The 14,150-nt window shown below is 38.9% G+C and overlaps 3 protein-coding genes across 4 annotated transcripts in view; 1 reads left to right on the forward strand and 2 right to left on the reverse strand.

The window, feature by feature from the left end:
• Nucleotides 1-14,150, forward strand: part of LOC144631718 (uncharacterized) — a 140,779-nt gene that overhangs the window by 51,201 nt on the left and 75,428 nt on the right. The window lies entirely within an intron of this gene.
• Nucleotides 223-10,956, reverse strand: LOC144631771 (adiponectin receptor protein 1-like). The gene is made up of 5 exons (XM_078490326.1): nt 10,236-10,956; nt 4,723-5,387; nt 3,511-3,698; nt 2,838-3,031; nt 223-1,610 (listed from the first exon to the last, which is right to left on the reverse strand). The coding sequence occupies exons 1-5, from the start codon at nt 10,692-10,694 to the stop codon at nt 1,491-1,493; spliced, it is 1,626 nt and encodes a 541-aa protein (XP_078346452.1). The 5' UTR covers nt 10,695-10,956; the 3' UTR covers nt 223-1,490.
• Nucleotides 13,206-13,972, reverse strand: LOC144633043 (uncharacterized). The gene has a single exon (XM_078491815.1). It carries the CDS (start codon nt 13,968-13,970, stop codon nt 13,254-13,256), a length of 717 nt encoding a protein of 238 aa, XP_078347941.1. The 5' UTR covers nt 13,971-13,972; the 3' UTR covers nt 13,206-13,253.

A 14,150-nucleotide genomic window follows, 5' to 3' on the forward strand; every position in this document is an offset into this window, starting at 1 on the left:
CTTGCTTCTTCCGTTTTGCGCTGGCGTCCAGTTCTCTTGCTGTTCTCACTGCGCGCTCATCGATCGAAAAAACACGAAAAAATAGAGGGCTGTGGACAGTCTACCTAGTGAGTTCCCTATTGCGGTCCCTATTGAGTCCCCTACTGAGTCCCCTAGTGAGTTCTCTATTGAGTTCCCTTTTGAGTTCCCTATTGAGTTCCAAATCACGTATAAATTCACTCGTTTGTCAACATCAGTCTTCATTTTATTCACCTTTTTGTTTCAATTGACTGAACAAAATGTTGTTGTCTTCAATGTATTACATAACTTATGTACAACTACCAGACACTTGCAATGTGGTGTCACAATAACATTAGTTTGGTATTTCCCATCTGGACCTGCCAAATGGTAGACATGAATCTTCAACACAAAAATATTGATGATATCTGACTGGATATTGTCCAATGACATGGCCAAGGAGAGATTTAAAGAACAATAATACTTTAAAGACTTCTTTTGTACTCTCTCAATGATACATGATACAACAATGAATATATTTAAAGTTATTAAACCCTTAAACTCTCAAGGGACCTTAAGGTCTAACTTTTTTAAAGAGTTAAGAAATATGGAATTTATTACACGCTCTATGTCTACTGGGCAATAACCTTTTACCCTTTTAATACAAAAGCACAAAGTAAGCCCAAATTTTCAAATTTCCTTTAGATACAAAAATGTCTATATAAACACAATGGTACACTTCAAAACGGACTTGGATCCTCCTAACTTCGATGTTAATTTAGTTTAATGTTTCCATACAAATAATATGTAACAAAAATAATATCAAACTAACTAGAGATTACGAGATTCATAGTTTTTACCGTCAATATTACTTATTATGGTTAGTTTTCAATGTCATTTAATAAATAGTGATGACTTTGAGGAACAGTTTAATTCAATTGGTTCTCCCTGCTTTTTAATTTGGCACAGGCAAAAGAGGCATGTTCACTACTAAAATAATATGTGTAATAATCTTTGATCCACTATTATTTCATTCACTAAGATAATTTTTGGTATCACACAATAAATTATTAACCCATAAACCCACAATTCAATGTTTGGTGGTATTGTTAAAAAATCTGTATCAATGATTCATAAACTATAACAAATAATACGCTAATAGAAGGGTCAATTAAGTCAAGAATGCGTCATTTGACTTCCTTTTCATGTACATGTAGCGTATCACTACACGCTTTCATTCAAAAAATTATCTATATATACAAATGTTGTCAATTCTATGTACAAAATGCTTTGCTTACTTAAAATTTGCGAAAACCTATATGGCACAAATTGACACATACACAACTATAAAATGTACCTAGTTACCGGGTAAGTAAAAAAAGCTACATCCTGTGAAACAGTACAGTCTGCATTCTATGATTCAACACAATACATGTAACACCTTGTTGTTTGGTATGCACTGCTGTTTCTAGTATGACTCTGGTTTACGACCATCAAGCTTTTTCACACACAGCTCCCTGGTTGAACCTGTAAAACGCCATTTGGCAAATGCCATAGAGATGGACAAAAGCTGCTGCTACTACAAGCACGTGGAAGATTTGATGGCTCTGGAACTAATGTGGATAAAAAAGAGAGACACTATTAGATACATGTATATGCATAATTATTTTAAAGTTGTGAGTGACACATGGACATGTACTAGGTGTTATGGGCTAATTGAGATGAATAGATTCAGGTGTGGCTTTAAGGCTTTTAGCCAGATGGGTGTGACGAGGCATCCTTTTAAACAAATACAACATGTATTATTTTACACATGGATTGTTGAATTGCTGGCATAAAGAGTTAATTTGTTTTAGAAAATACTAATAAATTTGTACAAAAACCTAGATGATAAAGGCACCTTTAAAGTAAAGAGGTTAAGACTGTGTCGAGGGGCCTATATCACTGGAGCTTATCCCGGTTTCTGTAGCATTAAGCCGCTAGGAGTGTTTCTACCACGGTACTCCCTGGATGGGATGCCAGCCCATCGCAGGGATATCCCCAGTATTAATTTGCCAGTACCCATTTATACACCTGGGTGGAGAGAGGCACTATGAGAGTAAAGTGTTTTGCCCAAGAACACAACACAATACACCCCTCTGTAACAGACCCAGTGGAATCTGAAAAATAGTCACTGGGTTGGCCAATTTCCCACTGGGTCGGCTTTTTGGGGTTCGTTTCTAAAATAAGTTTATTCGACATAAGTCACAACGCACAGTCACTGGGAAAGCACAAAAATGGGCGGGTAAAATCAAAATACTTGCTGGATACCGGGGAGACTAAATTTTCACTGGGTAGGGGAAAATAATCCACTGGGTCGGGTTCCACTGGGTCTGTTACAGAGGGGTGTCACAATGATCTTAGCCAGTGCTTGAACCTGGACTGCTCAATCCGCAGTCCAGGGCACTAACCATCAGGCACCTTAGGTGCTCACTTTTCAGATCCTGGCTACAAGCCTGCTGGCTGGTATTCTTATGTAGTATTCTTGATCAAAACGATTTACTGTTACCAGGGTTTTCAAAACAAGCCAGCAACTGCTGGAGTTCAGCCAGTTACTTGAGATCATATGTAGACGATTACTCTGGTCATAGCAAACAGCTCTTGTCAAACAAGCTGGGCATCACAGCTGCCTACTCTTCCAGTTACTGACGCCTACTTCAAAACAATTTGAAACCCAGTCTTACTTTTAACTCTCTCCGATGTAGGTGGGAATGAGTACTTATTTTGTTTAACCAGTGACAAAAATGTTGCTGGAAAATGCAGGTAAATAGTCAGAAAGCAAATGAAGGACACATACTCACCCAAAGGTCACACTTGCCAGGAAAGAACCTCTCAGGAATCCTAGTAGCATACAACATGGCGCCAGCAATGTACAAGACACCCATTAGGGCCATCCATCCCACTGCGGCCTGATCGTGAGCCCGGGTCACTCCATAAGCAACCATGAAGTGAATAGAAGGTACAACGCCAGAGCATCCAAAGGTAAGGAATATACCTAACAACCAAATATCATAAGTTAATGACTGAGCAATAACTGACCTTGGTCGTGCACTCTGCAATTTTATCCCCAGACCTATGTCATTAAGGGCCGTAACTTGTAATAAACAATTATAGTACTTTGGTAATCACATCTGAGTTAACCAATCAGCAAATGTGAATGTGTGGTATGTGTCATGTGCAATGTTTTAAGTCATTTTTCTGATTACTTTCAAACTGAAGGAAACCTCAAAATAGTTGTCTAACATCGAAAAACAACAAAGGAGTAATTAAAACGCAAAAATAAACAAGGATGGTTTTTATTTTATGAATTTCTCCAAGATGTGTTGTCCATTACTTTGCTCCTTTAATGCAGCTAGACATGGTCTAGAATAGGCTAAAGGGTTTCGAAGTCCTAGCTGTACATCTCCATCCAAAAATTCCCCCCCCCCCCCCCCAGCTCCGTGTACTTGAAGAGACATGTACTGTAAAGCTCACCTGCTCGTAGAACTCGGTATTTGGGTGTGTTGAACTTGCTCCACAGTGACACAATTACGCACAGGATGCCAAGAGTACAGATCAGGGACATGTAGACAATCTTTAGAACTCTTGAACAGTAGAATCCATAGTACAAAGGAGGAATGAACGAGCCCATGATCAACAAGGCGATGCCTGAGTAATCAAGCCTGATATAGAAAATCATAGAAAAACATCAGTTGACTTTCGACTTCGAAAACAATGTACATGTATCAAGTATCAAATGATAATATATAACATAGATATCACAATATTAGTTAAAATGTACCCTTACTACACTAGCTTTTGTCGTATCATCATGCAATTGGCAGGTCCACATCTATCAGCTTTACGCTGGGGTTTACACAAGCAATTTTTGGCTACGTTTACACGGACACGGTTTCATTTGTAACCGAATCGAAAGCGATGCGGTTACGCCTTTCGTTTACACGGCACCGATCGAGACAACTACTGTAACCGGGTCGTTTTGAAAACGCTGTCAAAAGTGGAGCGTTTTCAAAACGATACGGTTTCGTTGTCGTGTAGACGGACAAAAACGGCGAAACCGCATCGATTTGAAAACGGCCATGTATTTTGGCACGAACTGGCTGGCTTGCGAAGGGTAAACATGGTAAAACAAGCATAGAAAGCAGCGCTTGCTTATACAATCACATTCGAAAACAGTCGGAAAATCGTTAAATAGGCTCCGTGTAAACACTTCGAAACCGTGTCGTTTTCGATGCGGTTTCGAGGTCATAAAACCGTGTCGATTGATAACCGTGTCCGTGTAAACGTAGCCTTTATGTGAACTTTTATTTGCTCGTGTAGATGAGAAAAATTGGTCAATTTTTATGTGACAAATACATTTGTTGACAAGCTGGTGTATTAGCTTTTATGAGACAAATAAAAGTCGTCACATACAAAAATTGCTTATGTAGATGATGACCGTATTAGACGTAGCAAATAATTTATTGCATCAACATATTTGGTCCCCACTCTCCACTGGGCACTGTGTGTATCTCTGTGCCCCAACAGGTAATCGCTGTGTCATTTACATGATCAGATATATTTGTCATATAAAAACTGCTCATGCAAACCCAGCTTTAAGGTGCCCATGGCTTTTTGTTAACCTGCATTAGCAAATAAAGACGATGGGATCACTTATTTTTTTTTTCAGAAAGTTACACAGCTTACCTGCTAAATACCTTGGAAACCATCACAGAATGACAGTAAACAGTGTGGAAAATCCACGAGAATCCCAAACACAAGATTGCGCCAGCAAAGAATGCCCCAAACACAAGCTGCTCTTCCCAGTCTTTGGGAAATGGATAGGAAGTGGTGATTGGCCGCAGGAACATGTAGATCATGACACAAATAAAGGCAACAAAACCGATCAAATGAGTCCAGATATTTCCAGTCTCGGAGTGAAGTTTAAAAATGCTCTTAAAACAGGACCTAAATGAGGGCATGGGAGGTCGGTGGTGATGTGATAAAAAGTCATTATCGCGTAGCCATTCTGGAAGCTCAAAGTGCGACAGGAGGTACCATCCTGAGCGTGCCAATTCAATCGCCCTCTTTGAAATCCTCTCTGCCTTGTCGGCAGCATCGTGCATGCTTTCCTGTACATTGTCCTTAGCAGTTTTCAAAATCACTTGAACCCTTTCTGCAGCATCAGACATGTTCTCTTTGGTGGACTTTATCATCACATGCATTCTCTCTGCCGCGTCGTGCATGTTGTCGTGCATTTTCTCAGCTGCGTCGTGCATGTTTCTATTGAGTTTCACTGCTGTGTCTTGGACATTCCCCTTAACAGTTTGGAACATAACATGAAGGTTCTCTTCTCCTTTGACAATGAAGACCTGTAAAAATACAACAAGAAATAATACATGTAAGCACTTGTAGATACACATACATTCATGTATATAGTGTAACCCGAGGTACAATATAATTATGTTTATTAGTGAACTGGACTCACTACGCTCAGGTGGGTGAGGTGTTTTTTGGTTAGTTAAACTAACCTATCCTCAATGGTAGTCTAAGACTACTGGTGCGCCGTCTCCAGAGATCCACCTTGTGTACCACAAGTGTTGGATCACTGAGGTGGGAGAAAATGAACTTTTCTCCCATTACCACCAGCCACGCGCGCAGTCCCAAAGAGGAGAAGCTTCCACTCTAGGCTGTGTGTTCCCACGGAGAGAGCAGTGCACATACCTGAGTGTAGTGAGTCCAGTTCAAAAAACTAAGAAATAATACATCAATAAAAAAAAATACTAAATTGCTGCAGCACCTCAATGTAGCAAGAAACTAGAATCAAACCACTGTTTCAACAGGTATAAAAAGAAAATGAAATATATATTTCCATAGCGCCTATCCAGGCCTGCTCTAGGCGCTTTACAATAATGCTAAAAAATTAGAAAACACTACTGAAATTAATATATTAAAATCGATGAAACTGTATATTCAAACTATATACCTGTGTAAAAAAAATGTCTGCTAATTAGGTAAATCTTTTTATAAATGCATGGAATTGACTTAATGGTGATACTCTCCTGTTAAAATAAAGAGCTCTATGTTTATAAAATAACTTTTCTAAGGTTTTCAAATGTAGCTCAAAACTACAACATGAAAGATAAAGAGATGCAAAGGAGCTCTCCTTGTTTCACATTAATGGCAATACAAAAATAAGAGCAGAAGAACAAACCAGCAAATTTAACTTGCTCCATTGCACATTCACAGTTAACTTAGGTAACTTTGCAGGAAATAAAAATTCTGTAAAATATAGGAAATTTGCCGTGCAATAATTTATCTAGTGCAGAAGCTACAGTGCCAAGAGATTTGATGTTTAAAAGAATTTGCATGTATGGTGTACATAACATAAGAACCAGCAAGCATAATATGTACTAAGATGCCACTAGCTGATTATTTATTAATTGATTACAATTTGCATTCTAATTACAATAGTTTCTTTGTAATCTAACAGGTGTTTATAAACACTTGATAAAATAGTACTATCACAATTTAAAATTTTAAATCTAATCAGCAAATTAAACTCAGTCTGTTTTATCCACTTTTTTCCATTTTGTAAATTGAAGGAATATTGACATGTCTAAAAAAAGCCACATTAATTTTATATTTTATACACATGAACATGTTTTATATTCTCTGAATGGTATTTTTGTGAACGAATAGTAGAGGTTCTCATAAAAAATTCAAACAGTTTATATTTAGGCTTAAGGAATTTGAAAAGGTAAAACAGTATAATTTTGTTATATGATATAGCTGCCCATAAACCATTCTTTGCTGTTACAGCCATTCCAACATACAAACTGAAGATCTCTTATAATAATCATCTTTTAATAGAGCGGTTTTCACTTGAGTGTCGAAAGTAAATTGCGTTTGCTTTGGTTTTGCATTGCTACGCTTAGTGATTGGCTTAAAAATCTCGCGCCACTTTCTCAGCCAATCAGGAGTAAAACCAAAACCAATCGTGACTCGCTTGCGCACGTTTTTCCGCGCCTTGTGCCGGCTACATGTATTTGCTTCGAGTTTTGATTGGTTCACTGTGTCCTTTGTGATTGGCAAAAGTAATTACAGTACCGCTCACAAATAAGCGTCCCAAAACATACGCGAAAAACGCGTATGCTTTTGCACATACGCGCGTATGCGTATCTGCGTATATGCGTCTGCGTATATGCGTATGTGCGTATACTCTGTATACGCGTATGCTCATCAGTATGTATGAGCAAGCTTATTGTTTTTTCTTTTGTCCATAGTTTATTGTTCTTTGATGGCTTGCTATTTCTTCTTTTAGAGATCGCCGATTTATGCAACAATAATACAACAATACAACACAATAAGAACCAAGAGCAATGAATAACAAAGAACTGCGTATGTGCTTACGCTTCATTGCATACGCGCGTCTGCGTATGTGCGTATATGCGTCTGCGTATGTGCGTATGTGCGTATAAGGTGCGTATACGATGGACGCTTATTTCTGAGCGGTACTGTACTTTGGTTTTTGTTTTACGACACTCAAATGAAAACTGCTCTAAAGATACCAATGTTAAACCAAGGTGATAGAAACAAAGAATTCTTTTGCCAGCTACGTATTCTCCATACAGTGGAGTGGAAACCCCATTTTTCAAATCCTCAATTTCTGTAACCTCATGTTAACTCTAACCAAAAGTCTTTTCCCTTCCTCAGCAAAAAAACCCTTGGCAAATGATTTAGCACAAGTGCTAATGGGGCCGATGGAGCATTCAAACATTAGAAACAAATATTACCAATTGAACATAACAAGGTTAAAAATCCCAACTGGCAGGAGGCAGACCAGTTGGCTATTTACACTGGCATGGCCAAGGAGTTTATCTCAGACTCTAGCATTAAACAACTCCAGGAAGTGGTCAGAACAGGACTTGAACCTGGGACATCCGGATTTCACGTCTGGTGCCCTAACCACTCGGCCACGGTGCCTCTCAAAACACTGCAATTTAACCTTGATCTCTCAATTAAACTTCTTGATTTCTTGAACGGATTTTCATTTCCCTCAGAGGTTTGAGAACTGGGTTAATTCCACTATAATATTATTGATATGTGATGCATGTATAGCTGTGAACTGTCACAGTGCCTGCGACAGAGATTGAATTACAAAGCTACTGCTATGAACTCAACAGGTAGTTAAGAAAGTCTGTCAGCTTGATGTATCCCAGGTGACACTTCAGATTATAAATAATTTATATTAAACACTTTTTTTGCAATTTACTTTCTGCCCAGGGCATATATTCTGAAATCTTTCCAGGGCTTGAGACTAAATTTTTAACTTGCTGGTTTATTGGCTAGTGATATGTCAGATTGTAATAGCCAAAAGTTATTTTTCACTAGTCAGATACATTGATTTCTATCAAGAACTGTTGAGTTTTCTGAGTTTTTTACTAGCTAAAGTGGCTAGTAGGAAGGCTAATCCTGGTAGCCAAAACCTAAATATTAGTAGCCTTTGGTTAGCTGGCTACCGCTAGTACGGCGCTGCTTTGGAAAGTCATTTTAAACTCTAATAAATATTTAAAGTCTAACATGAAATTGCATCAGCACACAATTAAGTCTCTGGGGAGTATTTATTTAATTTTTCTGCAAATTGTAAGTCATTTTAGAGTGCAACTTTAGTTTAATATCTAAAATTGCACCAGCAAACACTTGCAGTAAAGATTTCTTTCGTTTGATAATTTAAGCAGAAATGGAAATTGTATGAATGAGTAGCTTTTTCTAAGGGAACATAACCGATGCCCAAAAAATATCCCAATGCATGGTAATTACCATACACCTAATTAAAATCCTCTCTCATTATGAAATAGAGCAGAAAACTGTATTTCTTCACTTTTTGGGTTCATTCACATCATCTTTATAATTATTATTTTTATTATCATTATAAAAATTCCATCCACGATGTCAGTAAACAACGGAAAGCAGCACTTTCAGTGGACAATTTCCACATTACCTTTTGTCCAGTTTGAAAATGAGTCTCGAGCGGAAAACTATCTAAATTAAAATGTGTTTGATTTGCATGAAAATGAAGTGGAAAGCAGATAACTTATTTTCATATGAAAGGTTTTACACCAAGACTTGCTTTACAAGTCATATACATTGTAATACAGACTGTGATGAAAAAAAAATAGCGTTTTCATGTAGAAAACACTTCTAAAGTGAAGATTTTTTTAAAATAGAGCTGAGTGACATTTTGTCTTCATGTGGGTGGTATAAATTATGAAGATTTTCGGGAAAATGTCAACAAGCTATCAACTCAATTTAGTTGACCACATTCTGTGAAAAAATTGATATATTGTTGGCAGACTCGACACGCGTCACTGCATGAAGCAATTTTGGTCATTTTTGATCATTGGAAAAGAGTTTGTGGATGGAAAACTGTTTAAAATAATCATCTTTTTATAAACTCTCTACTTTCTAATAAAGCAGTTCTGTGTGAAAAGCAGTTCTTGGAAATTTTTATACCCCAGTGATTCTCAAGTGCTGAGCTACTAATGCAAAATATAAACAAGATAAGGCATTGTTGTACCTTGCTGTCCTTCAAGACACCAATTAGTGCAAGATATGTTAATTTAAACCCTGCGTGTAGAAGACAAAGAATCGCACTCTAAGATAGAAGAGACCAAAAGCCCCGCAGGGGGCATTTTGGAACGGCCTTTCACTTGCTTGCAAGTTGTGGGGATAACTTGGGTGGCTGTATAAAACTGTTCAGCCTAGAATCATTCAAAAAGAAAAGGCCAGGCAATCGTTTGTGGATTTTGGCACAAAACGTCCGGCAAACGGACAGGATGTAACATTTGTAGGCACCAAGCCCACGTTGAACACTTTCCGTATACTATAAGCTTACATGCACGCATGTAGCAGGTGAAATTATGAATATTTAATATAAAAAGAAGTTCACCTATGCCTCGTGGTTATTAAAGGCCACAATCCACTTTGCAATCTTGATTTTATTTAGTTGAATTCGTCCGAAAATATCAGTATAAGATAAGCTTAATAAATGTCAAGTGAAATATACACGAAATTTCGTGAAATTGACAATTAGTACGTCAACCTTTCTATTGTTTGCTTTGAAAATGGAAATACTTTTGTTAGTCACGAGTTTTCTACGAATTTTAATACCTCGCCATTTATGATTGAGACAGAAATGGGTCATCAAAGCACCTTACCTTTGCTTGCTCGAGTCCCAGAAGAGCACAGGTCACGGTTTCTCCGTCAAGAACTTGTTCCTCGTCGTCAGAATTTTCAGATTCCTCGTCAGTGTCATCGTTGACATCGTTGTCGTTCGAGTCATCGATTAAGCTTACTTCTTCGTTTATTTCCTCTGATTCTTGTTCTTCAGGTTCCTCGACTTCTGTGCTACTTGAACTTTCATTTTCAGAGTCTTTGCTTTCCTCTGTTACGTCGACGCTGGCTGATTCTAATGTATCTTCGCCTTCAGTTTGCAATTCTACCACTGGTTCTATTGTCGCTTCCCCTTCAAGTTCAAGTTCTGTTTTGCTCTCTGTAACATCGCCGGCGACATCGCTTGTACCTTCAGAGCTTTGGAGAACTGAGCCACTGCTTTCTTCCATCTCACTCGCAGCGATTTCACTCATTTTTGTTCTCCTTCTTCTAAGCTCTGCCATGTATTGTAACTCACAAAAGATCAAGATCAGTATTTATTACGCGAGCACGTTACGTACACCGGTTTACCTACGTAACGAAATAAATTCTCGCGCAACTGAAAGAGTGCCCTTGCCAACAACAAAAAAACCTCAGTGCCTTCACAAACTGTAGCCACTCTCTTGCTAGTAAGAGCTACTAAGTCAACTTGACCAGAACTCTCAAAGACCGCTTTCTCTCCCTTTGTGAAGAACTGAATCAAACTTGGAAATATTTCTCAACAACAAGGAGGTCGGGTCATGGTTGGTCATGGTGGCCTGATCACCATTGACCAATCGTAGGGGGTCTTAGAAAAAATTAAAATTTCCGCGCTCTAAAGTCCTTTTCCACCGTCCAATCAGATTGGTCGATAAAGTTTTCTCAAAAAAAATTCCGCGAGGGGCAAAGTCCGCGCCTTTCAGGCAAAAAAAGGAATAATTACCTAATAGCTATATGTAGGCCGGGTATGTAGGACACACATGATTTCAATGCGGGCGCTAATAGTGAAACGATTTGGGCCACAATACATAATTTTGCGTACAATGTTTTTATAATATGCCGAGTTTATACAAAAGAATGGATTAAATACTTTTTTTTCAACAAAAAATAGGAATAGGGACTGGACCACAGTGAACTAGGAAAAAGAGTTTTTTGAGTTTTCTTTGCAGATTTTTTCTAGACTTTGTCAACTTTCTCATTCTGATTACTGAAATTTATTATGAGCAACGCTTTTTTGCGAAATTAAATTGTGACATTTTCTTGATTTTTTTTTCAAAAATTCAACAAGTTCTCACAAACATTCATGCAATAAGGGACACACCATTATTTTTTTGGAGGGGGGGGGGGTAGGAAAAATATTGAAAAAAGTTGTTTGCAGGGCCTAGAAAGACATACCCGCCCCCTCTTCCTCCAAGAAAATAATGGTCCGACCCTAAAGTCCCTAATTACTCTGGATCTCGTAACCAATGTTTTTTTTTTGTTACTAGCCACTAACACAGTTTAATCTAACAGGGCTGCATAACAGTAGTCATCGGACATTTGCTGACTAAACTGCTCATGTCCGAAGAAAGGCGACAATGTCCGGACATTTTTGGATATAAATCTTTTATGGCACAATGACTAAAAATCTGTCCGGCCACAATTGTTTTATCCAACCAAGATGATGTCTTAGTAGGAATGTCCTTTCAAGTGAAAGAAAATATTGCAGCCCATGCAGTGGCATGCATGGGCTAACCATTCGGAAAGAGTTCGAGCGCCAGCTGGGATCACTGTGTTGTGTTCTTGGGAAAGACATGTATACTTTGATTTCATAGTGCCTCTCTCCACCCAGGTGTATAAATGGGTACCGGCGACATAATGCTGGTGGTGAGGGGGGGGGGGGGTACCCTGCAATGGACTGGTATCCCATTCAGGGGGGAGTAGAAAAGCTGCTAAATGCGTGCATTAAGCTAGCTGCTTAATGCTACGGAAACCAGGATAAGCTTCGGCAGTGTGGGCCACATGGCTGGTGGCTTTCCCCTATTCTGAAAGTTGGATTTCAATGCCCTGAGATGACTTCGATGTTATGATTTTTGCCTCACTGTCACATGGGACATATGCCATCCATGCCCATAAACTACTCAGTGCGTTTTAGAATCGAAGGGATTTTAATTAAAGAACGATAGTTCAAATTTATTTAGTATGTGATTTAATTAAAAATGTCAAATCTGGGGGGGGGGTACCAAACAAGTTTTGTATGGGGAGGCTCCGCCCCTTACCCTTTAATATACCATTGAAAGAAATTGTACCCCTTTAGTATACCTTTTGCTGAAAAAAGGTACCCCTTTCATACCTGAAAGACATGGCAGACTTAGAACAGACGTTTTCTTGTCTTTCATATAGCACAATAAGTGAAACAGGAGCCCATTACCCAACAACAACAACATACAACAACAACATTTATTTGCACCTATTCATTCATTATTAGCAAAAACAATAAATAACATAAATAGAGTTAAGTGCATGGCTGCCCAGAATAACCACGATTGGCTAACAAGATGGGCGCCAACTTAGTTTATCACAATTACCCTGAGCGTGCAACTTCCGAATTGGCAACAGCGTTCACAGTCAGTTAGCAGCCCCGCGAAAAACCTCCAATGAAGTAAGCCTCCACGCAAGGAAATCACAATATCCCTGAATGCTGCAAACACCTGAAAAAAGTTTCCTCGCATGATCCGCATGTTACTTCCCAGGTGGACAGAGGACACACAGTCACATCGCTGTGATGCGAACCAACGGGATCTAAAAATACTTGTGCGCCAAGACCAGGAGTGCACGCTCCGAGTAATGTGATCCTGTTGAAATAATACAGCCATATTGCTGTTTTTAAGGCCCTTTGAACCATGACAAATTCCACCCTTGTACACCTACTTTGAAATCCTACCCTTTTAATACCACAAGCCTGAAAAGGTCCCCCGGGCGGAGCCCCCGTATAGGCCATATAGGGGACTCCCCCCCCGGGTGTCAAATTAATTTATTAGTCTAAATATTTCTTTGCAAAGCATTCAGTCAGCATTAATAATGCAAAATCCTCTCGGCAAGTGAGAAGAGCTGTCTTCTGGTATCATAGCATTGAATAGCTTATCTGTCTTCACCCAGCCAATCGAATTGCTTGGCCAGACATCCAACAAAAGGAACCTGTCCTCTCCAAAATGGTACCCCCCCAGGGGGCTAAAATGTCCCATATTAACACCCGGATAAAAAGCTGCGAAGAGATAATTTACCACTATGTGAGCTCCTGTCTTTTCGAGGTTCTCCAGGACAATCGATCGAAATTCGTCCACAGAAGAAATCGTGGGACCTGTTTTTGTGGTTGAATCTTGTGAATAGCCGGCGTGATAAAAGCTTCCATTCAGACCGATACTGTTGATGAGTCTCGCAAAGGTTTCCAGCGTAATTCCCTCCTTATCGACATTCTCTTTCCTAAAAACAGATCTAGCTTCGCCTACCACGCGAATATCATCTTCTCGGATAGTTTTCTTTGTGTCTTTCAGTTGAACAAGTTCTGAAATTTTCTCGTTCACATGAAAGTTCGGCAGCGATCGTCGCTTTTCAAGAATTTCATTGAGGCAAATTGCAGCGCTACAAGGACCACAATACTTGGAATTTACTTGCTTACAGAAGTAAGGAAGTAGATGGCTATATCGACTTTCTTGAAGCAGTTTTTTCCCTTCAACAGAGTCGAGTGGAATGATAAACGGGGAAGATTTTGTGACTGCCATAACATACAACTGGTCACACACTGCCGACCTGGAGAACTACAACAGGGGGGGGGGGGGTGGGGCGTAAAATATGTCGTAATATTAAACTTTCTTTTGTTATTCGATTTCTATTTTTGTTGTTTTCAAGAACTGTGTTAGAGAATTAATACAAATAAAGTAAAAACGACTGATTAATTGGAA

The sequence above is a fragment of the Oculina patagonica genome, chromosome 12 (genome assembly GCF_052425735.1).
Source record: "Oculina patagonica isolate OP01 chromosome 12, crgOcupat, whole genome shotgun sequence".
Taxonomy (NCBI): Eukaryota; Metazoa; Cnidaria; class Anthozoa; order Scleractinia; family Oculinidae; genus Oculina; species Oculina patagonica.